The sequence below is a fragment of the Typopeltis vanoorti genome, chromosome 19, assembly GCF_054136105.1.
Source record: "Typopeltis vanoorti isolate ZY-2024b chromosome 19, IOZ_Tvanoo_1.0, whole genome shotgun sequence".
Taxonomy (NCBI): Eukaryota; Metazoa; Arthropoda; class Arachnida; order Uropygi; family Thelyphonidae; genus Typopeltis; species Typopeltis vanoorti.
In genome coordinates, this window is record NC_143567.1 from 94,963,635 (window position 1) to 94,989,648 (window position 26,014).

The 26,014-nt window shown below is 34.7% G+C and overlaps 1 protein-coding gene across 1 annotated transcript in view; it reads right to left on the reverse strand.

Moving 5' to 3' along the window:
• LOC150096366 (serine/threonine-protein phosphatase 2B catalytic subunit 2-like) overlaps positions 1-26,014 on the reverse strand; it is a 308,592-nt gene that overhangs the window by 135,822 nt on the left and 146,756 nt on the right. Inside the window, exon 6 of the mRNA XM_090408945.1 lies at positions 10,915-11,054. Coding sequence (XP_090265071.1) covers positions 10,915-11,054 — 140 coding nt within the window. The remainder of the gene's footprint in view (positions 1-10,914; positions 11,055-26,014) is intronic.

Sequence of the window (26,014 nt, forward strand, 5' to 3'; positions counted from 1 at the left end):
ATTTTTCTCAGCCTCTTCTCAAGCATACTTGCATGAATCTTACCTGGGGCACTTGGTAGAGATATTCCTCTGTAATTCTCACATTCAGCTTTATTCCCCTTTTTACAGATATGAACTATGAGAGCTCTACACCAATCATCTGGAATTCAACCTTTTGACCAGGCCATCTGAATTATGCAGTGTAGCTACTTCAAAAACTTTTATACCTCCATACTTTATCATTTCTGGTCAAATATCATTTACTCCAACTGTCTTTCCATATTTCAGGTTTTTGATGGCTTTTTCTACCTCAAGTATTGAAATGTACTCCTCGTTGCATTCCTCTTGAAAATATACAGGTATGGTTTTGTCACTGATTGTTTCATTTAACAGTCTTTCAAAGCAATTACTTCAGACATATCTTCAGATTTCATATAACCTTTACCATTTTTGGTTACTTTTATGGTATTCTTTGCTCCATTTCTAAGCCTTTTCAATAGTCTCCAAAACTTTTGGCCATCTTCATGATATTTATCTTCTATATTCTTACCAAAATCTTCTCATGACCTTTGTTTAGCTACTTTTAGCTTAAGCTTACATACAGCTTAGCTCTCTTACATTTTTCTGTGTATTCTTTAGGACATCATATTTTTTTCATTTTCCTGGACTGCTTAATTTATTGTGTAAACCATAGCATTTAATTTTCTATCGTTGCACATAATTTCACCACATGCCTCCCTAGTTAAATTAATCAGCATTTTCTTTAGAGTTTGCCATTCAGACTCCAAGATTTGTTTCTTGTTTTCAAAATGTTTCATTTTTTCCCTGTTAGTGAGTGAGTGTACAGTTTACCTGGAAAAGCTACTCTTTCAAGTTCTCTGTATACTCATGTCTCCTGTACCAACATAAAGATATCACTATCAACAACACAGTTGATGAGGCTTTCTGATTTCTTATGTCCTCTCTTCAAGTAGACCTGTGCACATCTGTAAAGAAAATTTTCTTCAAATTTTCCCAAAACATTTCTGTATGACTCAAAAAAATTCCTCCACTTCTTACTTAGGAGAACCTTTTGTGGAAACATAGGCACAAATAAGTTTCACTGTCAATTTCCTCATTTTGAAGTTTACTCAGTGACGTAGCTAAAGCTTTTGCCACCGCTCTCAATACACACCAAAAATACTACAAAAAGTCAAAACAACGTATAGGGAAATAAATTAAAACACTATGTTTATTTTTTAAGTAAAACTTTAATTACAACATTCTAAAATGTTATTTTTCTTGCTTTTCTGTTAGCAAAATTGTCGATGACATTGACAAAGTCTATTTCATAGTATGTAGATAATTCTTAATCAATTTTATTTAGAAAAACTCCTCTCACAACTAGCAGCACTTACAGCAATTGTGAGGAAAACTCGCAGCAGTATTACAATATTTGGAACTGAGTTCTTGAGACTGTATTTTAGAATTAACTGAAAAAGTTCAAAAAGGTTCAAAGTGCCGCCCGGGGCAGATGCTGGGGGGAAGGGGGAGGGGAGGGGATATATTTTTGACTGTAACAGTGTATGCTCACGAGGCCGGTTTGCCTGCTTGTGGGATGAAAAATGCCAGATAAACTGGTGGAAAAACCCTACTGTCCGCGCCCAAGACCGGCTAACTTGCTATGGCTGAGGAATATCCTCAAGTTCCTCACGTATTCGACGGGAATCGAACCTGGGACACGCTTTCCCCAGGCATATGGTTGCGAAGCACAAAGCCACCAGGCTAACCACGTGGACCTATTAAGGCATAAGAGTATTACACAAAATTTCAGTACTATATACGTAAAACAAATTACTATTAAAGTAGTTCTTTATTTTCACAATTAATACGTCATAACCACATCTTCTTTAGCTTGCATGCCAAAGTTGAAAGCTCATAGGAGGCTAAAGACTACCATTTCAAGAATCTCTTAATCGAAACATGACTTCCAGTTTTCAACTTCTGATTATAACCACTTGGTGTGTCCACCTTCTGCTAAGTTCACTTTGAAAATTCATTCATCAGCAGAGACATGATCTACAGCTGCAGTCTTGACAGTTATGTTGGGATTGTGGAATGCAAAGCAACTCTTATTGTTTGAAATATGAAAAGCAACCAACAGCAAAAGGTGTTGGTTGCTTTTCATATTTCATCAGATCATCATACAAATCTTTTGCTTTCTGTTATATGACTGCCCCATACAAAGACAAGCTAATGCATATATGACCAAAAATACATTATAAATGTTTCTTGCTTCTGAAAATGCAACCTTCTGAAGACTACAGGTTTGCATCCTGCTATAGACAGTCATTAAATTCATATCAAGGATTTAAAATAAAATTATAATCATTCACATACATTACCTAACATATACTATTATATTTGTTAGCCGGTTCGCTGAGTAGATAGCATACCTTTTCTCCAACCAAAAGGTTGAGGGCATGAATGTTTATGAATATCTTTAGGTGGAAGATGAATTTTCTCTGCTTGGTATGAAGGATCCCAAGCAGAGAAAATTCAGGGTTACTGGATTATTTAATTCTCACTTTACCACTAGTAATAAATGTACTATAGGTTTCCAAACTTTAGTTGGTGGGATTTAAAAAACATTTATATATGCATTGCATTTAATCTTTTCTACACATTTCCAAAGAAATTATGATTAACATAACTGAAATCGACAACATGGTCACTACTCATCAAACTCACATTATTTAGAGTGCATGATTTCCATTTTTTTTATTAAGTTTGGAACCATTTGTAACCATTATGTTAAGAAAAATTCATGTAAATATATCATACAAAGTGTGTTGCAATTATTATATGAATAGTACTGCACAAAGTTTGTTTCTGAGATTGTCTTCTTTAGTAAAATCAACATTAAAATAAAATTAAAAGTATTTAAAACAAAAAAATTTAAATTCTTATATAAAGCCACAAGGTCCTGGCAATCACCATGCTCATAAAAAATATTTCACTTGGATTCCTGCCTTTGAAAAGCCAGTTGACTTTTATTCCAAAAGGAATAAAAGTCAACTGGCTTATCTGATCCCTCCCCCCCCTTACAGATCGACAAAGGCAGCAAAGCTTTGTTGCTATGGCTTAGCATACGAAAGTATGTGAAATGAAAAAATGCCAGAAAATCACTTTGATCCATGAGGAGCAATAATCCTCCATTTGGGAATACAGCAGCAGTAAAGGCTAATGACTTCACATCAATTGCCTTAGTATTCCATAATGCAAAGCACGCCTTCTTTCAGACGTGTATAATGATATGCATTATGGGAAGGGCCACTACCCAGAAGAGATGCCAAGGTTAAAATAATGCAGAAGTCATATATTTCCCAGTAATATATTTCATATATATCACTTTATTATTAAATAATATACTAATTAATATATATGTATAATATAAAAATAAAATACATAATAAAAATATACCATGTATAATTCCTACTGTCACAATAAAGATGACACAAGGAATCATACTACATGAACGTGCAAATAACACAAGAGGTTATCTTTCCTTGGTGATTTAATATCAAAACTCGAAAGTTGTTTTGATATAAAAGTTGGCCTTTTCAATTTTGCTGAAATATTTAAAGCATCCTAACCTCAGATTCAGGTTGTACCTTGAAATAATATATAAAACGATATAGCAAGCTTTTAGTTTTATGAAGCACCTTATTTAACCCACTTTTTTTGGAGACAATTTATGTAATTCTATAAGTAAAATACATCAAAATTCGGTAAGTCATATAACGGAGAATTAAAAACCATTTGAAAAATATGAAACCAAACTATAAAAGATTAATATATAAATATTCATCTTTTATATGAATATATATATTTATTAAATCAATAAATTACTAGACTTTTGGGAAGAATATCTTGCAAGCTGATGATGATGAGATCACAAATGAATAAATATACTGTAAGCAATCAACTCTTAGGGAAGAAGAAAGAAGGATAGGAATTTCATTTTTTTTTTTTTCTTTTTTCAAAAATGAAAAAATGATTGATATTGCTTAAATAGTCAAAATGCATATATAAAGAGATGTGAATGAACCAACTTTAGGGATCACAGCCATCCTCAGAAGCGAAATCCAAGCAGTGTGAAAGGAGAGGATAAATAAAGTACCCTATATACCGTAGATGGTATTAAGCAGGCATGAAGTATTTGGTTTGTAATACATTTAGTTTAATCCTTTATCCAAGTGTAAGCAAACAAAGTTTGCGCCTGAAGTATCTTCAAGGACTAGGGCAACTCGTGGTAAAGGTGGACCAAGCTCTCATCACTACTTGTCTTAGTATCCCCCATTATGCAAAGCATATCAACTTGCCGACATGAATAATGCTATGCATTAAGGGAAGGGCCACTACCCAGACCAGTTTCGACATTTATTGAGGTCTCGTCAGTGGGAGCCAGATCCAGAGGTGGTGATACTAAGGTGGAAGCAATGAAGAAGAGTCACATTTACCTATATGAGTTGCAAAATGTGTCTCACCTTATTATTAAATTACTCTGGATTTAGAGAACGATGCATAGCATCATGCAAAGCACATCTACATACATGTCTGTAAGTAGATGTGCTTTGCATTATGAGAGATACCAAGACAAGCAGCGATGAGAGCTTGGTTCACCTTTACCATGAGTTGCCTCAGTCCTGAAGATACTTCACACACAAACTTTGTTTGCTTACACTTGGATAAAGGATTAAACTAAATGTATTATAGTCTAACCAAGCGTAAAAAAACTTCCAACATATTTCTCTTTTTTTTTATAATAAGGTGAGACACCTTTTGGCAACTCGTACAGGTAAATATGACTTCTCCATTGCTTCCACCTTAGTATCACCACCTCTGGGTCTGGCTCACACTGACAAGACCTCAATAAAGGTCAAAACCAGTCTGGGTAGTGGCCCTTCCATTAATGCATAGCATTATACATGTCCGCAAGGAGATATGATTTGCATTATGGGAGATACTAGTGGCCCTTCCCTTAATGCACAGCATTATATATGTCCACAAGGAGATGTGCTTTGCATTATGGGAGATACTAAGACAAGTAGTGATGAGAACTTGGTCCACCTTTACCACAAGTTGCCTCAGTCCTGAAGATACTTCAGGAGCAAACTTTGTTTGCTTACACTTGGATAAAGGATTAAACTAAATGTATTAAGTCTAACCAAGTGAGGAAAAAAAAAAACTTCCAACAGTATTAGGATCGGTTGTGAGTTTCTGAATTGCTTTTCATATAGCTGAGCAGCCATATTTCTGAAATTATTTAGAAGAGTGAATATTTATGGCATTACTATTGATTTTTACTGCTACAGTTTCTATTATATATAATTTTGTTTTTTTTTTTCTTAAAAATCATGGATTGTGGGATTTTTTTTTTTTTTTTTAAATTGCTTAGGCTGCAATTTCAAGATTTTTTATTCATTTAGCAGTCCTATGAAACTGTCTTTATATTTTATTAAAAAAAATAATAATAATAAAAATAAAAATTACATAAGACTGCTAAATGAATAAAAAAAAAAAAAAAAAAATTCTTCAAGCTGCAATAACCGAAATTGCAGCCAAATACATTTATATATATATATTGTATAAAAATACAAATATATATAAAAATGTGCACAACACATGGAGAGAAGAGGCAAGGAATAAGAAAAGTCTCATTGACTATGTTATCGTCGATGGTGATGTTTTCTCCCTGGTGCAAGACATTAGAGTGTACAGATGATTTGAAATTGGAAGCAATCACTATTTAGTCTTGAGCAGGATAAAATTGAATTTCATATTGAAAAGAATAACATGTAAGAAAGTTTTAAAGGGAATAAAAGTTGAGCAGCTCTCAGATGTGAACTGTAGACTAAAATACACAAAGATTATTGAAGAAAAAATGAAGGAGTTTGAGAACAGGAATCAAACCTTGGAGATTCAGTGGCAAGCCCTGAAGAAAACAATTGATTCAGAGAGATGCATTTGGTGAGGCTGTCTGCAAGGATACAAAAATTAGAACTCCATGGTGGACACAGGAAGTTAAAGAGGCAGTGAAAAAAAAGAAGAAAGCATATGAAAAGTTCCTGGCAAACAAGTCAGCTTGTGCTCTTAGAGAATACAGAGACAAATGTAAGAAAGTTAAACACTGGGTAAAATTAGTTAAACAAAAGTCACAGGAAGTCTTTGGTAAGAACATAGAATATAAATATCAAGTAGTGGCAAGATATTCTGGAGGTTGTTGAAGAAGCTCTGAAATGGAGGAAAGAGTGCTGTAAAAAGAATTAGAGATGATAAAGGTAACATGAAAACTGGAGAAAAAGATATCCTTCAAGTATCGAGTAATTACTTCGAAAAATTGCTAAATGAAACAAGCAGTGATGACAGTACAGTACAGTACAGTGGAAAGGCAGCAGGAGTAGCGATATTTATCCAGAAATGCTCAAGTATGGAGGTATAAAAGTCTTACAGTGGCTGCACTGCATAGTTCAGAAGGCCTAGATAAAGAGATGAATTCCAGATGATTGGAGTAGAGCTCTCATAGTACTCATATATAAAAAGGGAAATTAAACTGAATGTGAGAATTACAGAGGTATTTCCCTACTGAGTGTTCTGGGCAAGATTTATGCCAGTTTCTCAACTTGAGAAACAGTTGAGAAGAACTGTGGAAGAAAAGCTAGGTGAAGAACAAGCTGGATTCAGGCCAAATAGAGGCTGTCAGGATCAGATCTTCACTTTACGACAAATAGTTGAGAAAGCATGGGAATATAACAAAGATCTGTATTTAAGTTTTGTCGATCTGGAAAAGGCATATGACAAGGTGCCAAGAGAGAAGCTATTCAATACGCTGCAGTTATATGGTGTCAATGGGGCATTATATCAAGCAATACTTAGTCTTTATTTGAGTTGTAAATCAGCAGTTAGAATTGAAGGAAGTACAGGAAGATGGTTTAATGTTAAATCTGGTGTGAGACAAGGAAGTACATTATCCCCTCTGTTATTCATTATCTATATGGATCACATTATGAAGGAAAGTGGTATTAAACATGATATCAAAATTGGAGATGTTAATGTCAGCTCTTTGCTTTATGCGGACAATGTTATACTTCTAAATAAATCCGCTACAAGTTTGCAAGATTCCCTCACTAAATTGAATAACTGTTGTAATAGATATGGTATGAAGCTCAGCAATAAAAAGACAAAGACAATGAAAATAGGTAGAATTGTTGAAAATGTCAACTGTGTTGTGAATGGAGAAACTGTGGAACAAGTAAAACATTTCAGCTACTTAGGCACGATTTTTAGTGAAGATGGTAAATTAAATATGGAAATAGACAACAGAATCAACAAAGCTAGTATGGTAGGAAGTCAATTGAATAAATTCATATGGAATAAAAGAGAAAGTAGTCGGAACACTAAATTAGCTGTATACAACACAGTGTTCAAACCAGTTTTAACTTATGGATCTGAGAGCTGGGTCAGATGTAAAACACTTGAACAAAGACTAGAGACTGCAGATATGAGAGTTCTGAGAAAGATTAGAGGCGTGAACAGATGGCATCAATGGCAATATCATATTAAAAACGAGGATATTAGGAAAGAATTTGACATTGTCAGCATCCAGGAATGCATTAGCAGAGCTAATCTCAGGTGGTATGGTCACTTAAACAGAATGGGCGAGGAAAGATTAGCAAAACAAGTGTTCTCTGCCAGGTTGGCAGGAAAAACAACTCAGAGGAAGACCAAGATATAGGTGGATTGATACGGTACAAAGTTCCTTAGACGATTGAAATATAAGATCTGATAATGTTGGAGTCTTGACAAGTAACAGACTGATTTGGAGGAAAATTGTAGATAGGAAGTTAGTAATGATGTAAATTTTTCATGTAGTACTATCATATCCTGTACACCCCTTGAGGGTACATGTCAGGAATTTAATGATGAAACTGTCTGGAATGGGAACACTGCACTCCCTGAAATACTCATATAGGCAAGACCATTATGATCTGATCATAGAGCCAATATACACCAAGTCAGTTTGACTAACATGGAATGCAATATATAACATTAGCATGTTGAAGAATTTCTTGGAGAGATTTTTTTTTGTGACCCAAATTAATAATGAAGATCATTAATAGTGAATATTTTCACTACTTAGAGGACCAGCAGTTAATGAACAGCTAGCAGTTTAAATTGGTCTTTATTATTATTATTATACAGTATCTCTATGGAGATCCAGAGACTCATTATGGGAGACCCAAATTAAATATTTTATACACAAAATTTATCATAAGTCTTCTTGACTCATTCACTTTCAGGGAGCTCATAACTCATTCTGGCAATCCATTTGAAGTCATTCACTACTCTCCTTGCAAAAATCTAGTCTGCACATCCTTACTAACCACACTCTACACAACTTCCATAGATGACCCCCTAGTTCTCTTACTATGTCATATATTGAAAAATTTCCTTGGCATCAATTTTATAAAATCCTTTTAATATCTTATAAATTTCTACCATGCCCCTATTAATTACAGATACCAAGAAATTATATACTTGGTTTAATCGTTTATCCAAGTGTAAGCAAACAAAGTTTGTGCCTGAACAATTTTCAGGACTAAGGCAACTCGTATATTGAAGCTAATGACTTCACATCACCTGCCTTAGTATCCCATAATGCAAAGCACATATCCTTACGGATATGAATAATGCTATGCATTATGGGAAGGGTCACTACCCAGACTGGTTTCGACCTTTATTGAGGTCTCATCAGTGGGAGCCAGACCCAGAGGTGATACTATGGTTGAAGTAATGCAGAAGTCATAATAAGGCATCACACCTTATTATTAAAATACTCTGGATTAGAGAAAGTTGTTGGAAGTTATTCCACTTGATTATGCTACAAACTAAAGATACATAAAAGGTGTGATGACACCTTTTGGCTACTTGTATATGAAAATATGACTTCAGGACAAACTTTGCTTACACTTGGTTTAATTTTATACACTTGGTTTAATCCTTTATCCAAGTGGATAAAGGATTAAACCAAGTGGAAAAACTTCCAACAACTTTCTCTAATCCAGAGTACTTTAATAATGTGTGATGCCTTTTGGCTACTTGAAAATATGACTTCTACATTACTTCAACCATAGTATCACCTCTGGGTAGTGACCCTTCCCATAATGCATAGCATTATACATACCTGCAAAGATATGTGCTTTGCATTATGGAATACTATGGCAAGTGATGTGAAGTCATTAGCTTCAATATACGAGTTTCCCCAGTCCAGAAAATAGTTCAGGTGCCAACTTTGTTTGCTTAGACTTGAATAAAGGATTAAACTGAGTATATAATTTCTTGATATCTTTAGTTTGTAGTATGACCAAGTGGGAATATAATGCCCCCTCTTTTCTGCTTATCAACCAAACTTGGTAACCCACACACCTTCAACCTACCCTTATATGGAGCATTCCACAGACCTGTCACCAGCTTAGGTCACTCATCTCTAACACCTCCTAATCCCCAAAAAACCCAAGTGACCAAATCTCTCCATCATCAATCCACAGACTTCCCTTGCATACTACCTATCTCTGGCATGAAAGGACTTGGAGAAATGTGCATTTATTCTTTACATTTCCAAGGCATTTGATCAGTTCTGGAAAAGTATGCCACTTAGCAACATATTTCATAGTTTGCTTCCATCCTTTGTGTTGATGACATGTAGTAAATGGCTATGGATTCTCCTAAAAATGCAACAATGCTTCATGGTTCTATTTTTGCTCCCATTTTATTCTTTCTCATCTTGGCTAATATTCTCCTTTAGTTTGTTTGGCACATGTACATTACATCTGTAACCTCATAGCATTAAAAAAACTATTTCTACTCAAGACATCACTTCTCACCTGTACTGCTAATTCTATACAAGTCTGAAACCTAATTATCCACAGAATACAGTTCTCACATTTGGGATGGTGCCCCCAAAAACCTCTCTAGGTCATAATACACCCAAACGAGAGGAATTCATTTAATGGACAACTTCTTTCACAGATAGTTCCCCTCCCCCAAAGCATCTTTAAAAAATATAATTTCCAAAGGTACTTCACTAAACAACCAATATCCATCATTCTGCTAGCTTCTGTTAAGCCTATAACAATATGGATATGCTATTTTCTGGAACTGACTTGTGAATGGTAATAATGTGCTATAGGTTCAGCAACCAGTCATGTGTGGGACTGATATGTGGGAATAAAAAGTTAAGTAAAGAACCAGTTCCAAATATTCATGTAAATGAAAAGTAATCCTAAGTACAAATGGTTCTATCCTGAAGACTGGGATGGTGTTTCTATTCTGAAGAATGTTATGTGTAACTAACGGTTTAGGAAAAGTTGAAAATATAGAACATTTGTCTTCAAGTGATTGGTTTATGGTATCTAAAGAAAGATAACTTAAAATAAAAAATATATATAATATAAGGAAGGAGAGGGAAATGTTCCCAGTATTTCATCATTATTTTATTTCTGAACAAAATATAAAATACCTAATGCTTTAATCTGGGATTAAAAATAAAGAGTGCAAATGACATACTGTATCTTCTGTTACGAAATGATCCAAACATGTTCAATCATTTATTTAGTCACAAGTAAATATTTCTTATACAAATAACATTTTAATTTTCTAAATTTTAATTTGATAATAACATCTATGTGATGCCCTCTGATGTACTCACATATAAAAAAACTGATTTACAGTAGACTCTGGATTTAGCTTGTAACACAAAAACAGTTTTGCATTAAAAATAAATTAGCTATTCACAACTACTATGAAATCCAGATCATATTCAGATGAATCTGAATTCAAGTCCATTTTAGGTAATCATGATAATAAAACTCAATTACTTTTAAAGAAACATACCTAAAGAAATATGAGCATCCTCGAACACTATTATGACTAAAATGTTCAGAATTTTTTTCACTTCCAAAATCTTCCAGTGGATCAGACCAAAGCAAATCACACATCGGTCCAAATGCTGGAGGTTCTTTAAATCTGTCAAGCTATGATATATATATATACACATACATATATATATATCATATCATGTTAATATATATATATATATATATATATATATATATATATTAAAAAAGATTAAAAAAAGATATATTCCAACATGAACTAAACAATAAATTTAAAAATCTTATTATAGATAACAATGCTGATCCATTAGAAAGTAATGACATTATTACCCAAAACCTTTCACAATGCTCACTTAAAATAGCTGGTACCACAGAACAAAAACAAGACAAAATTTCTGAAGAAACAAAACAGCTTATGTTTTGTTTCTTCAGAAATTTTGTTTCTTATGAAGAAACTTACAGAATAAAATTGAATACACTGAATTGTGCAAAACGATCAGAAAATGTATCACGGAAGAAATAAGAAAATGCAATTGTAAATTCATACAACAAACAATTGATGAACAGCAATAAAAAATAAACAATGGTTGCAGTCAAACTATAAGATGGGACCATAACCAGAGATAGATATGCTATAGCAAAAAGAATTCAAGAATTTTACTGAGTAATATATCAGGATGATGAATTAAATGAAGAAGAAGGTAACTACAAAATAGCTAAGTACCACAAATTCTATAGAAGTTATGTGAAGCATCCAAAACTTGCAAAATGGAACAGCCACAGGTGAGGATGGAGTTATAGCTGAACTTCTAAAAGCAGGTAGAGAAATGATCTACAAAATCTTACTTTATGTCTGAAGAAAAATGATGTACCAAGAACAGGGAAGAAGGCTACCCTAATTCTGATACATAAAAAAGGTCAAATAGAAGACTTGATGAACTACCGACTCATTTGTCTACCATTAGTGGTTTACAAAGTGTTTGGAAAAGTCTTAGCTCATAGGCTTAATGACTCTAGACCTAGCACAAACAAAAGAACAGGCAGGCTTTCGAAGTGGCTTCAGTACAATGGACCATATTCTAGTTGTACAGCAGATTATCAAACAGTGCAATGAATATCAGTTACCATTATGTATTGGTTTTGTTGATTATGAGAAAGCATTTGATTCAGTAAAAACCTGTGCAATACTTAAAGTATTACGAAACCAACAAGTGGAGGAGACATATGTCAGGACCATCAAATCATGCCACAGTAGCAATTCATTTCAATGGAAACATTTCTACTGTGAAAATACAGAGGTATAAGACAGGGTAACACAATATCTCCAAAATTATTCACAGCATGCCTAGAAATATTCAAACTTCTTGATTGGGAAAGGAAAGGTCTGAAGATAAACAGAAGCTATTTTAGCCATTTATGCTTTCTGATGACACAGCTATCTTTACTTCAACTGTGCATAAATTACACTAATATCCATGAACTCTAAATTGCTAGCAAAACAGCTGGCCTAAAGATAAATCTAAAGATCCAAGTTATGTTCAATAACTATGTCCAACCACAAATAATAAAAATCAATAATGAGAAAAGTAAACAAGTAGATCATTACATATACTTAGAACAACAGATATCAATGGAACAAAATTATGGATGAAATTAAAAGATGAACGAGGCATGGGTGGAAAGCATCTGGAAAATTGCATTCAATATTTAAAAGCCAACTACCATTATGCCTAAACAGAAAAGTTTTTAAACAATGCATTCTTCTTATATTGACATATGGCTGTGAAACATGGACACTAAAGGCAAAGGAAATTCAAAAATTAAGAACAACACAATTTAGTATGGAAAGAAGTATGCTTGGTATCCCAAGACCAGATCACAAAAGGAATATGTGGATAAGAAATCAAACCAAAGTCTCTGATATCATTTTAAGAGTAAAACATCTGAAGTGGCAATGAACATATTGCTCAAAGACGAGATCAACAATGAACAAAAGAAGTACTGGATCGGATTCCATAAGAGGAAAAACGACCACAACAATGAACAAAATCATGGTGGATTGATGATATCATCAGATTTACAGGAGTGACATGGACAGACAGTTTTGGTGTAATCTTAGAAAGGCCTTCATCTAGCAGTGCACTGACAATGGCTGATGATGATGATGATACACACACACACACACACACACACACACACACACACACACACACACACACACACACACACACACACACACACACACACACACACACACACAATAAATTTACTAAGAAACTAAAATTTCACTTAATTTCTTCATTACAATGATGTAAATAATGTCAAAAATAATGCAACAATGGCATCTTTATTTTTTTGCTATTAAATAAAACATACTGAATTATTAAGTTGCGGGATGCTTAAGGGTCAAAGCTATATAACTGAGATGAGACCTCCACATAGCCTTTAAAGGAATGCGGAGAACCGACCAGAGCTTCTGACCTAATGTCCAATCCTCACCTTCTCGTGGTGCACCATGTTAGGTATCTACCTGGATACTAAACGAACGAGGATGGGTTGGCAATTTGGGATTTAACTTGGGATTTGGGCTGACCAAATTGTATTCTTATTGGCTTCAACCACAATATTAAATGATGGTACAACATGACAGAATTTCATGCTGGCTGGGTCATTGCCAGTTAATCAAGGTCCCCGTTGTTTTTGCCAGGGAACCAGGGCGAACAGCAAAAAATCAGCAACTGGTACAAATCCTAAAATACACACCAACTCAGCATCAGAGTTCAAGATCAGTACTATCAACACAAGAAGCCTGAATGGCAAAGAAATGGAACCAGCTGAGGAAATGGATAAATACCCAATCGGAATAATAGGGGTGACTGAAACAAAAAAGACAAAAACTGGTGAGATCTGTCTGAGCAATAAATACAAAGTGTTATATTCTGGCAATAACAATCAAGGAAAAGATGGAGTAGCAATAATATTCAACACTAAATACGAGGCTAATCTTCTTGAATGGCAGGCAATTTCAAGTAGAGTGTTGTGGGCAAATATCAAAATGGGGGAACAGGACAATGAGACTTATTTGTGCCTATGGTCCCACAGAAGGTTCTACAAGGAATTCCTCAAAAAAACCTCAAAAAATTCCTCTACAAGTAGAGGAATTTTTTGAGGTTTTAGAGAAAGCAACCGACACAATGAAAAATTGGTCCTTGTTGGGTATCTGAATAGCAGAGTAGGAAATGATTGTCAGACCTACAAAAATGTTTTGGGAAAATTTGAAGAAAAGAGCAAAGCTAATAATAATGACAAATATTTTTTGGATTTCTGCTCTGGAAATGGACTGGTTATTATAATACCATGTTCCAACATAAAAATGTGCACAAATTCACACAGAGAGAGAAGAGGAAAGGAATAAGAAAAGTCTCATTGACTATGTTATCGTTGATGATGATGTTTTCTCCTTGGTGCAGGACACCAGAGTGTACAGAGGATTTGAAATTGGAAGTGATCACTATTTAGTCTTGAGCAGGATAAAATTGAGTTTCACATTGAAAAGAATAACATGTAAGAAAGTTTTAAAGCGAATAAAAGTTGAGCAGCTCTCAGATGCGAACTGTAGACTTAAATGCACAAACATAATTGAAGAAAAAATGAAAGAGTTTGAGAACGGGAACCAAACCTTGAAGATTCAGTGGCAAGCCCTGAAGAAAACATTGATTGATTCAGGCAGAGAGGCATTTGGTGAGGTTGTCTGCAAGGATAGAAAAATCAGAACTCCATGGTGGACAAAGGAAGTTAAAGAGGCAGTGAAAAAAAAGAAGAAAGCATATGAAAATTTCCTGGCAAACAAGTCAGCTTGTGCTCTTAGAGAATACAGAGACGAATGTAAGAAAGCTAAACAGTGTGTAAAACTAGTTAAACAAAAGTCACGGGAAGACTTTGGTAAGAACATAGAATATAAATATCAAGTAGTGGCAAGATATTCTGGACGTTGTTGAAGAAGCTCTGAAATGGAGGAAAGAGTGCTGTAAAAAGAATTAGAGATGATAAAGGTAACATGAAAACTGGAGAAAAAGATATCCTTGATGTATCGAGTAATTACTTCAAAAAATTGCTAAATGAAACAAGCAGTGATGACAGCACAGTGGTAAAAAAACACTGACCAGGCATGCAGTCAGGAACACATATCCATACTTGAAGTAGAAAAGGCAGCAGGAGTAGCGATATTTATCCAGAAATGCTCGAGTATGGAGGTATAAAAGTCTTACAGTGGCTGCACTGCATAGTTCAGAAGTCCTGGATAGAGGGACGAATTCCAGATGATTGGAGTAGAGCTCTCACAGTACTCATATATAAAAAGGGAAATTAAACTGAATGTGAGAATTAAAGAGGTATTTCCCTACTGAGTGTTCCTGGCAAGATCTATGCAAGTATGCTTGAGAAACGGTTGAGAAGAATTGTGGAAGTAAAGCTTGGTGAAGAACAAGCTGGATTCAGGCCAAATAGAGGCTGTCAGGATCAGATCTTCACTTTACGACAAATAGTTGAGAAAGCATGGGAATATAACAAAGATCTGTATTTAAGTTTTGTAGATCAGGAAAAGGCATATGAAAAGGTGGCAAGAGGAAAGCTATTGAAAACACTACAGTTGTATGGTGTCAGTGGTGCATTATATTAAGCAACACTTAGTCTTTATTTGAGTTGTAAGTCAGCAGTTCGAATTGAATTAAGTACCGGAAGATGGCTTAATGTTAAATCTGGGGTCAGACAAGGATGTACATTATCCCCTCTGTTATTCATTAACTATATGGATCACATTATGAAGGAAACCAGTATTAAACCTGATATATATCAAACTTGGAGATGTTAATCTCAGCTCTTTACTTTATGCAGATGATATATGTTTGAATAAATCCAGTACAAAAGTGCAAGATTCCCGACTAAATCGAATAACCGTTGTAATAGATTTGGTATGAAAATCAGCAATAACAAGACAGATAATAAAAATAGGAAGAAGCAATGAAAATATCAACTGTACTGTGAATGGAGAACCTATAGAACAAGTAAAATATTTCAACTACTTAAGGCACGATTTTTAGTGATGGTAAATTAAATATGGAAATAAATAACAGAATCATCAAGGCTGGTATGGTGGGAAGTCAACTGAATAAATTTATATGGAAGAAGAGAGAAATTAGCCAAAACACTAAATTAGTTGTATAAAAGACAGTGTTGAAACCAATTTTAACTTGTGGATCTGAGAGCTGGGTTAGAAATAAAATACTTGACCAAAGACTGCAGATCTGAGAAACAGTTTGTTGCAGTATGCAAACAGCAGCAATTTGTTAAAAGTGGGAACAGTTTAAAACTGCAATGGACAATACAAAGAACTAAAGTTCTAATTCCTACATCTATCTTAACCACACTTAAGCCAATGGCCATAATCCACAGAAAATAGACAAAATATTAATTTCCCCAGCTCAAATCCCCTGTTTTAACTAAAACACAAGAGCACAGCAAAACTGTTACTATCCCATACATTCAAGGTAGATGTGAAAAGATATCAACAATACTTAATAAATATCACCACCACACCACATTTAAATCATATATCAAACTGCCAACTCTCACCCTATCTTGTTTATCACCTCGAGGAGTATATGAGGTGCCCTGGATCTGTCAACATTCACCTTCAAGAACACAAAAAATATATTTGACATTATCATTGTGGCAAGGCAGGCATGCCTTGGACACATGCCACACCCCTTCACACAGGATTATATAGAAGAAAACAGAAGTCCATACAGAAGTCATTAAAAGTCAGAGAGTATTTTTTGGAGTCAGCAACAGCTTTTAAACATTTCCCAAACTTCAACAAGTATGGCTTTATCAATTTAATGAAAGTCTGAGAGAGCCATTTTAAGATGAAATTATTACTTGTTAACACCTTTTTATCCAGAAATAGATGCACCAATTAGGATTTTAGTTCTTTGTGTTGTCCGTTAGAATTTTAAACCTGCTGTTGTTCACATACTGCGCCAAATTGTTTTCGCTGGTACAAAAACCAGCAAAATATCAGCAAATTGTGAAAATAAATATATTATTTATTTTCTTATTACTGTCTTGTGTTGCAAATTAAAACTGTTATAAAAATACCCAACATGAACTGTTGAACCATAAGCTTTTCTAATGTCCTTCCCTGAAACGTATACTCTAAGCCAGGGATTCTCAACCTATGGTACATGTACCATTGGTGGTACATGAGCCACTGCCGGGTGGTACGAAAACAGAGTATAAAATAAAAGGGTAAATTAACATATTTTTTTACTCGCAACATGAGTTGAGAATTAAAAATGTATGCACAAATATTTAACAGTTCTACTTAAAATATTTTATGCAACTAAATGAAAACAATTAGATTTTACAATTAGATTTATTTTACATTATCATTAAAAACTTTTTAATGATAATGTAAAACATATTATTTTTGTATAATAATATAAAAAATAATACGGAAGTTCAATTTGAATTTAATAAGTATTAATCAAATGACAATGACAGAAAATAACTGGAATATATTTGATCAGACAACAATGGGAAACAGTTACAGTTAAGAAAGTAGTGGTGTTGGATTATTGTCTTTGAATGCGAGATTTTATTTGTGAAATTGTCATATTTATATGTAGTTTGTGCCAGAGGATAGAAACCGGAACATGAATAAGTGGTTAACGAGCGGGTCCTCAAAAAGATCAAAGGGAGAAATGAGTGTAGGGCAAACAATTCTTCTCTGCCAGAAGCCACTATTTCGAATCCTAAACAACCGACGGAGGACATCATTGTACAAGAATGCAACAAAAAGCCCCATACAGCACAACGTAAATATAATCTTAGTTATTTATCATAGTTGCGCATATATTGGAGAAGAAACTGCACCTGTTCCCCAGTGTGTGATTTGTTATGAAACGCTATCAAAACATTTGATGAATCCTTCTCCCTTCTTAAACGTCATTTTGAAACCAAGCATGACAATTTAAAACGCAAACCTTTGGAATATTTCCAGAGAAAACTGTCTGATTTGTCAGCAAGGAAAAAACAAATATTCTCATTTTCAGGATTTAACACAAAGGCTCTGGAGGCATCTTAGGAAGTCAGTTTAAGACTAGCTAAAGCAGGAAAACCTCACACGATCGGAGAATCATTAATATTACCAGCAGTTACAGATAGGGTTAGAATAATTTTTGGGGAAAAGGCAGCAAAGCAACTTAAAATTATCCCATCATCCATTCACACCATATCACAAAGAATTTCAGATTTGTCTTCAAATGTTAAGGAGCAGTTAATAGAAAAAGTCCAGGCTAGTAAATATTTTTCCATACAATTGGATGAAACTACTGACATTACCAGCATGGCCCATCTTCTTACATATACAAGATTATAGATGGGAAAACAGTGAAGGAAGAGCTTGTTTTGTAAACCACTGCCTGCTCGAACAACCTCAAATGAAATATTTTCAAAATTAGACCAATTTATGAAAACGAATGATATAAAATGAAATAAATGTGTTGGTGTTTGTTCTGATGGAACACGTGCAATGGTTGGGAAACACAGTGGCATTGTTGTAAAAATTAAAGAAGTAGCTCCACAAGCAAAATTTGTACGTTGTAGCATTCATCGCACGGCTTTAGCCACAAGAAATATGCCTGTTGCTTTGAAGACAGTTTTGAATGAAAGTGTGAGAATTGTTAACTTCATTAAGTCCAGAGCTATGAATTCACGACTATTTTCCATTTTGTGCAATGAAATGGGTGCTGAACATGATTCTCTTTTAATTCACACCGAAGTTAGGTGGCTGTCGAGGGGAAATATATTGAGCCGCCTGTTTGAACTTCGTTCAGAAGTGCAGTTTTTTCTCTCTGACAAATCTTCAGACTTAGATTTGAATTATTTCACTGATAAACTGTGGCTTGCCCGGTTGGCTTACCTGTCAGATTTATTTTGCCACCTCAACCAGCTGAACATGAGCTTGCAGGGTATGCGTACTTCTTTATTCTTGGTACAGAATAAAACTGTGGCTCTTAGGAAGAAATTTAGCTTCATCATTTAAAAAATCGATACTGGAAACATGTGTTCCTTTCCATTGTTGGATGGTTTCTTAACTGAGAATGAAATTCTTCATAGTGAACTGGCAGTGAACATAAAGAAGCATCTTTGGAGTCTAATCACAAATTTCAAGAAATACCTCCCTGAAAACCTGGCTTCAGATTTTTGGATTACAGAGTCGTTTTCCATTGATGACACCTTACCAGAAATGTAATTCTTCCGAGAAAGATGAACTGATCGAGCTCTCCTGCGAAGGAAGTCTTAGTCAAACAATCAAGAGGATGGATTTAACAGAACTTCTGGTTGGCAAGAAGAAATGAATATCCAAAGATCTCAGAAAATGCTGTAAAATTTCTGTTGGTGTTTGCAACTACTTACCTTTGTGAATGTGGGTTTTCTTTTCTCATTTATATCCAAAACAAGTACAGGAATAAGTTGAAAGTTGAACCCGATTTAAGACTCAAATTAAGTCAACTGAAACCAGATATTAAGAAGCTGTGTTTAGCTAAACAAGCACAACCTTCACATGAATGAAACAAGAATGTGAGTTCTGTAATTATAATATGTTACATTTATAGCTTGTACTGATTGTAAGTTTATTTGAGAACTGGAGTACCATTATTAGGAATATGTGTTAGTCAAAATTTGTTTATGTATTCACTAATTATTATTTTAATTTTTAAAAATTGCACATTTTACAGAACAATCCATTGAATAGATTCAAAGAGTACCCGTTTTTTTAATAAATATCTGAATAAAATAATAAATAAATCACTAGTATTGTAGAGAAATGCTTATTTTGCCCCGGACCAACAAATCACACTTTTCCAGAATAAATTTGCTTACTGGTACATCTAATATCCTGAATTAAATATAGTGGTATGCCACTGGAAAAGGTTGAGAACCCCTGCTCTAAGCTATTAACACTATGTAATATAAAATATATGATATAACATACAAACTGTATTAATATATACAGGGTGATCAAAATTAAAGTATCCCTGTTTAAGGCCTTGTGGAGAACTATCCAGTGATCAAAATGCTGCAGAACTTTACTAGAATACATTGTGCATAATGCAAATGAGGAAACAATATCTGAAAAAAAAAATAGTTCCAAAATTCATCACCAGGGCATTGCAAACACCAAATTCATGGAATCTGCATATTATGTAACTCAGTAACTCAGCAGGTGCCAGGATGGTTTAAAAAGATGGATATGGGATTTTTCCCATCATTCTGGTTGCTAATACCATCAACATGGCACTAACCTTGCCCCAACATGCTTTGTTCATGATGCTGTACTAGCTAAACTGCTGTTGCTGCACTTCGCAAATTTCGTCGCCTGAACAAATGTCGATGAGATCCACTATCTTCATGAGCTCTATGACGAATGACTGGTTGTTTTGAAGAAACAGGATCATTCAGAGTGTTAGACCCGGCAGAGGTCACAAACCAACTGTTCACAACAAGTGAATGAAGTTGTTACTGCCGTTGTGGAGCAGGCCATGAATAACAGCGGTGGTTCATGCAGTACATGATGCATCAAGACACATGGATGTGACTGATGCAACTGTCTGGAAAATTCTATGGAAATTCTGCATTTCTACTCATTCATGATAATCCTGACACATGAGTTAAGCCCACAAGATTTTGAAATTCAACTGACATTCACTTTAACATGCCTTACTCAAGCGTAGTTGGATGATTTTATGGGAAGATGAGGCTCACTTTCACCTGAATGAAGCAGTGAATATCTACAATTACCAGGTATGGAATATGCAAAACCTGCATGCAATCCTGTATACCTGTAGCATTTTTATCCTTCTATTCATTTCAAACATTTGAACTGAATACCATATTTATCGTTCTAACTTCTCTTTCTATCCAATAGAGAAGGAAAAAAATATATTTATACATAAGGTATATATAAATATTTCCTGTACTGGTCTGAAAATAATAATAGGAATAAAATATATATATAAATTATAAATAATAAATAAATAAATAATAGCTCTCACATTAAAAAGCCTATTAGTTAATAGATTTGCTGGGCTTAAAGAAGAACAAGAATCCGAAATGTGAACTATTAAGCTGGTGTCCATATCTTCTACATTAATCAACCATTTGTTCTGAAAGGATTTAATTGAAGGTACAATTGCAAGGTCAGTTAATTCATTAACTGAACATACAACGGTCAGTTAATTGAAAGATCATTGCTTTGAAGATTGGAAAAACAGTACACTACTGTTATCTTCTTCTCTTCAAGGATTAGGCATTTGCCTGTCCCAGCACTACTGTTCTTTCAATATTGCAGCTGTCTCTCTCTTTTCCCTTTGGTCTATATCTACCACCTCTTTTGGTAGCCGATATCTTTCCATCCTAAATAATCTGCATCATCATCATCAAATTCCTGACATGTACCCTAAAGGGGTGTACAGGATATGATAGTACTAAATGAAAAATTTACATCATTACTAACTTCCAATCTACAATTTTCCTCCAAATCAGTCTGTTACTTGTCAAGACTCCAACAATATCAGATCTTATATTTCTATCATTTAAGGTGCTTTGTACCATATCAATCCACCTATATCTTGGTCTTCCTCTGGGTCGTTTTCCTGCCAACCTGGCAGAGAACACTTGTTTTGCTAATCTTTCCTCGCCCATTCTGTTTAAGTAACCATACCACCTGAGATTAGCTCTGCTAACACATTCCTGGATGCTGACAATGTCAAATTCTTTCCTAATTTCCTCATTTTTAATATGATACTGCCATTGATGCCATCTGTTCACGCCTCTAATCTTTCTCAGGACTCTCATATCTGCGGTCTCTAGTCTTTGTTCAAGTGTTTTACATCTGACTCAGCTCTCAGATCCATAAGTTAAAACTGGTTTGAACACTGTCTTGTATACAGCTAATTTAGTGTTCCGACTACTTTCTCTTTTATTCCATATGAATTTATTCAATTGACTTCCTACCATACCAGCTTTGTTGATTCTGTTGTCTATTTCCCTATTTAATTTACCATCTTCACTAAAAATCGTGCCTAAGTAGCTGAAATGTTTTACTTGTTCCACAGGTTCTCCGTTCATAACACAGTTGACATTTTCAACGATTCTACCTATTTTCATTGTCTTTGTCATTTTATTACTGACTTTCATACCAAATCTATTACAACAGTTATTCAATTTAGTCAAGGAGTTTTGCAAACTTGTAGCGGATTTATTTAGAAGTATAACATCATCCGCATAAAGCAAAGAGCTGACATTAACATCTCAAATTCTGATAACATGTTTAATACCACTTTCCTTCATAATGTGATCCATATAGATAATGAATAACAGAAGGAATAATGTACATCCTTGTCTCACACCAGATTTAACATTAAACCATCTTCCTGTACTTCCTTCAATTCTAACTGATGACTTACAACTCAAATAAAGACTAAGTATTGCTTGATATAATGCTCCATTGACACCATATAACTGTAGCGCTTGGCACCTTGTCATATGCCTTTTCCAGATTGATAAAACTTAAATACAGATCTTTGTTATATTCCCATGCTTTCTCAACTATTTGTAGTAAAGTGAAGATTTGATCCTGACAGCCTCTATTTGGCCCTGAATCCAGCTTGTTCTTCACCTAGCTTTTCTTTCACAATTCTTCTCAACCGTTTCTCTAGTATACTTGCATAGATCTTGCCAGGAACACTCAGTAGGGAAATACCTCTGTAATTCTCGCATTCAGTTTTATTTCCCTTTTTATATATGGGCACTATGAGAGCTCTACACCAATCATCGGGAATTCGTCCCTCTGTCCAGGCTTTCTGAACTATGCAGTGCAGCCACTGTAAGACTCTTATACCACCATACTTCAGCATTTCTGGTCGAATATCATCTACTCCTGCTGCCTTTCCACATTTCAAGCCTTTGATGGCTTTTTTACTTCATGAATGGATATGTATTCCTGACTGTATGCCTGATGAGTGTTTTTTTACCACTGTGCTATCACTACTTGTTTCATTTAGCAGTTTTTAAAGTAATTACTCCATACTTCAAGCATATCTTTTTCTCCCGTTTTCATGTCACCTTTAGCATCTCTAACTCTTTTTACAGCACTCTTTCCTCCATTTCTAAGCTTCTTCAACAACCTCCCGAATATCTTGCCACCTTCTTGATATTTATTTTCTATGTTCTTGCCGAAGTCCTCGATGACTTTTGTTTAGCTAGTTTTACACAGTGTTTCGCTTTCTTACATTTGTCTCTGTATTCTCTAAGAGCAAAAGCTGACTTATTTGCCAGGAACTTTTCATATGCTTTCTTCTTTTCCTTCACTGCCTCTTTAACTTCCTGTGTCCACCGTGGAGTTCTGATTTTTCTATCCTTGCAGACAACCTCACCACATGCCTCTCTGCCCGAATCAATCAGTGTTTTCTTCAAGGCTTGCTACTGAATCTCCAAGGTTTGGTTCCTGTTCTCAAACTCTTTCATTTTTTTCTTCAATAATCTTTGTGTATTTTAGTCTACAGTTCACATCTGAGAGCTGCTCAACTTTTATTCGCTTTAAAACTTTCTTACATGTTATTCTTTTCAACATGAAATTCAATTTTATCCTGCTCAAGACTAAATAGTGATCGCTTCCAATTTCAAATCCTCTGTACACTCTGGTGTCCTGCACCTGGGAGAAAACATCACCATCAACGATAACATAGTCAATGAGACTTTTCTTATTCCTTGCCTCTTCTCTCCATGTGAATTTGTGCACATTTTTATGTTGAAACATGGTGTTAGTAATAACCAGTCATGTCCTGAGCAGAAATCCAACAGGTATTTGCAATGATTATTAGCTTTGCTCTTTTTTTCAAATTTTCCCAATATATTTTTGTATGTCTGACGATCATTTCCTACTCTGCTATTTAGATCCCCAGCAAGGACCAACTTTTCATTTTTCATTTTGTCAGTTGCTTTTTCTAAAGCATCAAAAAATTCGTCCACTTCTACCTTAGTAGAACCTTCTGTGGGACCATAGGCACAAATAAGTCTCATTGTCCAATTCCCCATTCTGATATTTGCACACATCACTCTACTTGAGACTGCCTGCCATTCAAGAAGATCAGCCTCATATTTTGTGTTGAATACTATGGCTACTCCTTCTTCTTGATTGTCATTACCAGAATATAACATTTTGTATTTATTGCTCAGACAGATCTCACCAGTTTTTATCTTTTTTGTTTCAGTCACCCCTATTATGTCGATCTGGTACTTATCTAATTCTTCAGCTAGCTCCATTTCTTTGCCATTCAGGCTTCTTAGATTGATAGTACCGATCTTTAACTCTGGTGATGTTGAGTTGGGGATGTGCTTTATAATCTGCAATATACACTACATATATATAATATATATATATATATTAGTATATATAGTGTATATCTGCAATATACACTATATATACTAATTTGTAGCCTTCTATGATAAAATACACATAAAAACTATCACCACTTCCAGAACTGACTTTGTTTTTGAATGAATTTCAAACAAATATTAGTTACAATAACCAGTATATATTTCGAATGTCCAAACTACACTCAGTATGAGTCCTACCACAAGGGTGGCACTTATGCTTTTGTAATATCTAAAATTCTGTGCCAAGGGAATGCCAAATCTAGACCCCCCCCCCCCACCATTTTTATCCTCTCTGGCTTAAGGTTTCTTGCGATCATTCTGTGATTCATTTGATGTTTTTGCCACTCTAAACACCAGAAAGCAGCAGGCTTCTTTTTGTTTTTGACTTCTTATCTCTGAGGGTTTTTTTTCGTGATATTTGCAACTCAAATAAATAAACAATGAAGCCATCTTCCTAGGTTACTGATGTTCACAACTGCAACTTGCTTCCCTTGCCAGTTCCAACAATCAAGCTGAAAGTATCTGTAAGCAATGATGTAATGCAATGCATTCATCTACCAACCTGAACACCAGATAATAATAATCTCCATTCTTCCAACACCCTTAATATTTTCTTACCAACTAGGTTGGTTCAATGAAGTTATCTTTCCTCTCATTAACTCAGGCTGTTTTGTGCAACCCCCCCCCCCAAGTATTGTAGAATGTTTTAATGTGTCCTTGAATAATACAATGATGCCATGAGAAACCCTCAGGAATTCTTTTCTCCAAGATCAGAATACTATTCTGCTCTCTGAAACCAAATATGTGCCCCAATCAAATTACAGAAATTATTCACAATGGAATTGGAAGTCTTTCATTCTCTACTCTATTCATGATTTCCACACACTGTCTAAGACTTAGGTTACCAACAAACCAATAGTTCAAAAGAAACAAATTTAGCATACTGCAAGCGACATGAGACAAGAACTCTAATTTCATTCTCGGTCTACATGGAAGCATACAGCAAATGCAAAAGACTCATCATCAGACTGCATCACAACAATAACTAAAGCAAAACTGATCTTTTAAACATTTCTTCTAACTCTTGCATAGACAATAATACCTCCTACTAAGCTAGATACATGCTAGCATGAAGATAACCAATGCTACATTTTATCATCACTCTTCCAAAGTTAGGTACCATCAAAACATTGCTCATCTTATGATCAGAGAATTCAACACTTTTCTCTGAAAGAGCTTTAACTCTCAACTTATGAATGGATATTATAAGAAATAACCACAGGCATCATTTTCAACCTCCTTAAGAAAACATTCATGGGGACTCCATCCAATATGTCAAAGGGTGAGAAAAATATCCAGATTGCCATTTCCTTAAATGCAGACATCACATTCTGTCTGATTCACATGAAGCATCTTCCTGCATGCCCCAAAGACCAACTTAATCTGCCATCTTATGTATAATTCTATCATGTTTCTTGTTCCTGCAGATATTCTTATTATGGCCAGACAGTAAGGTCAGAGGTTATACACTTAGAATATCAGAATTATATGAAATACCTGAGGTCAGACAAATAAGGTCTCCCACATAATGCAAT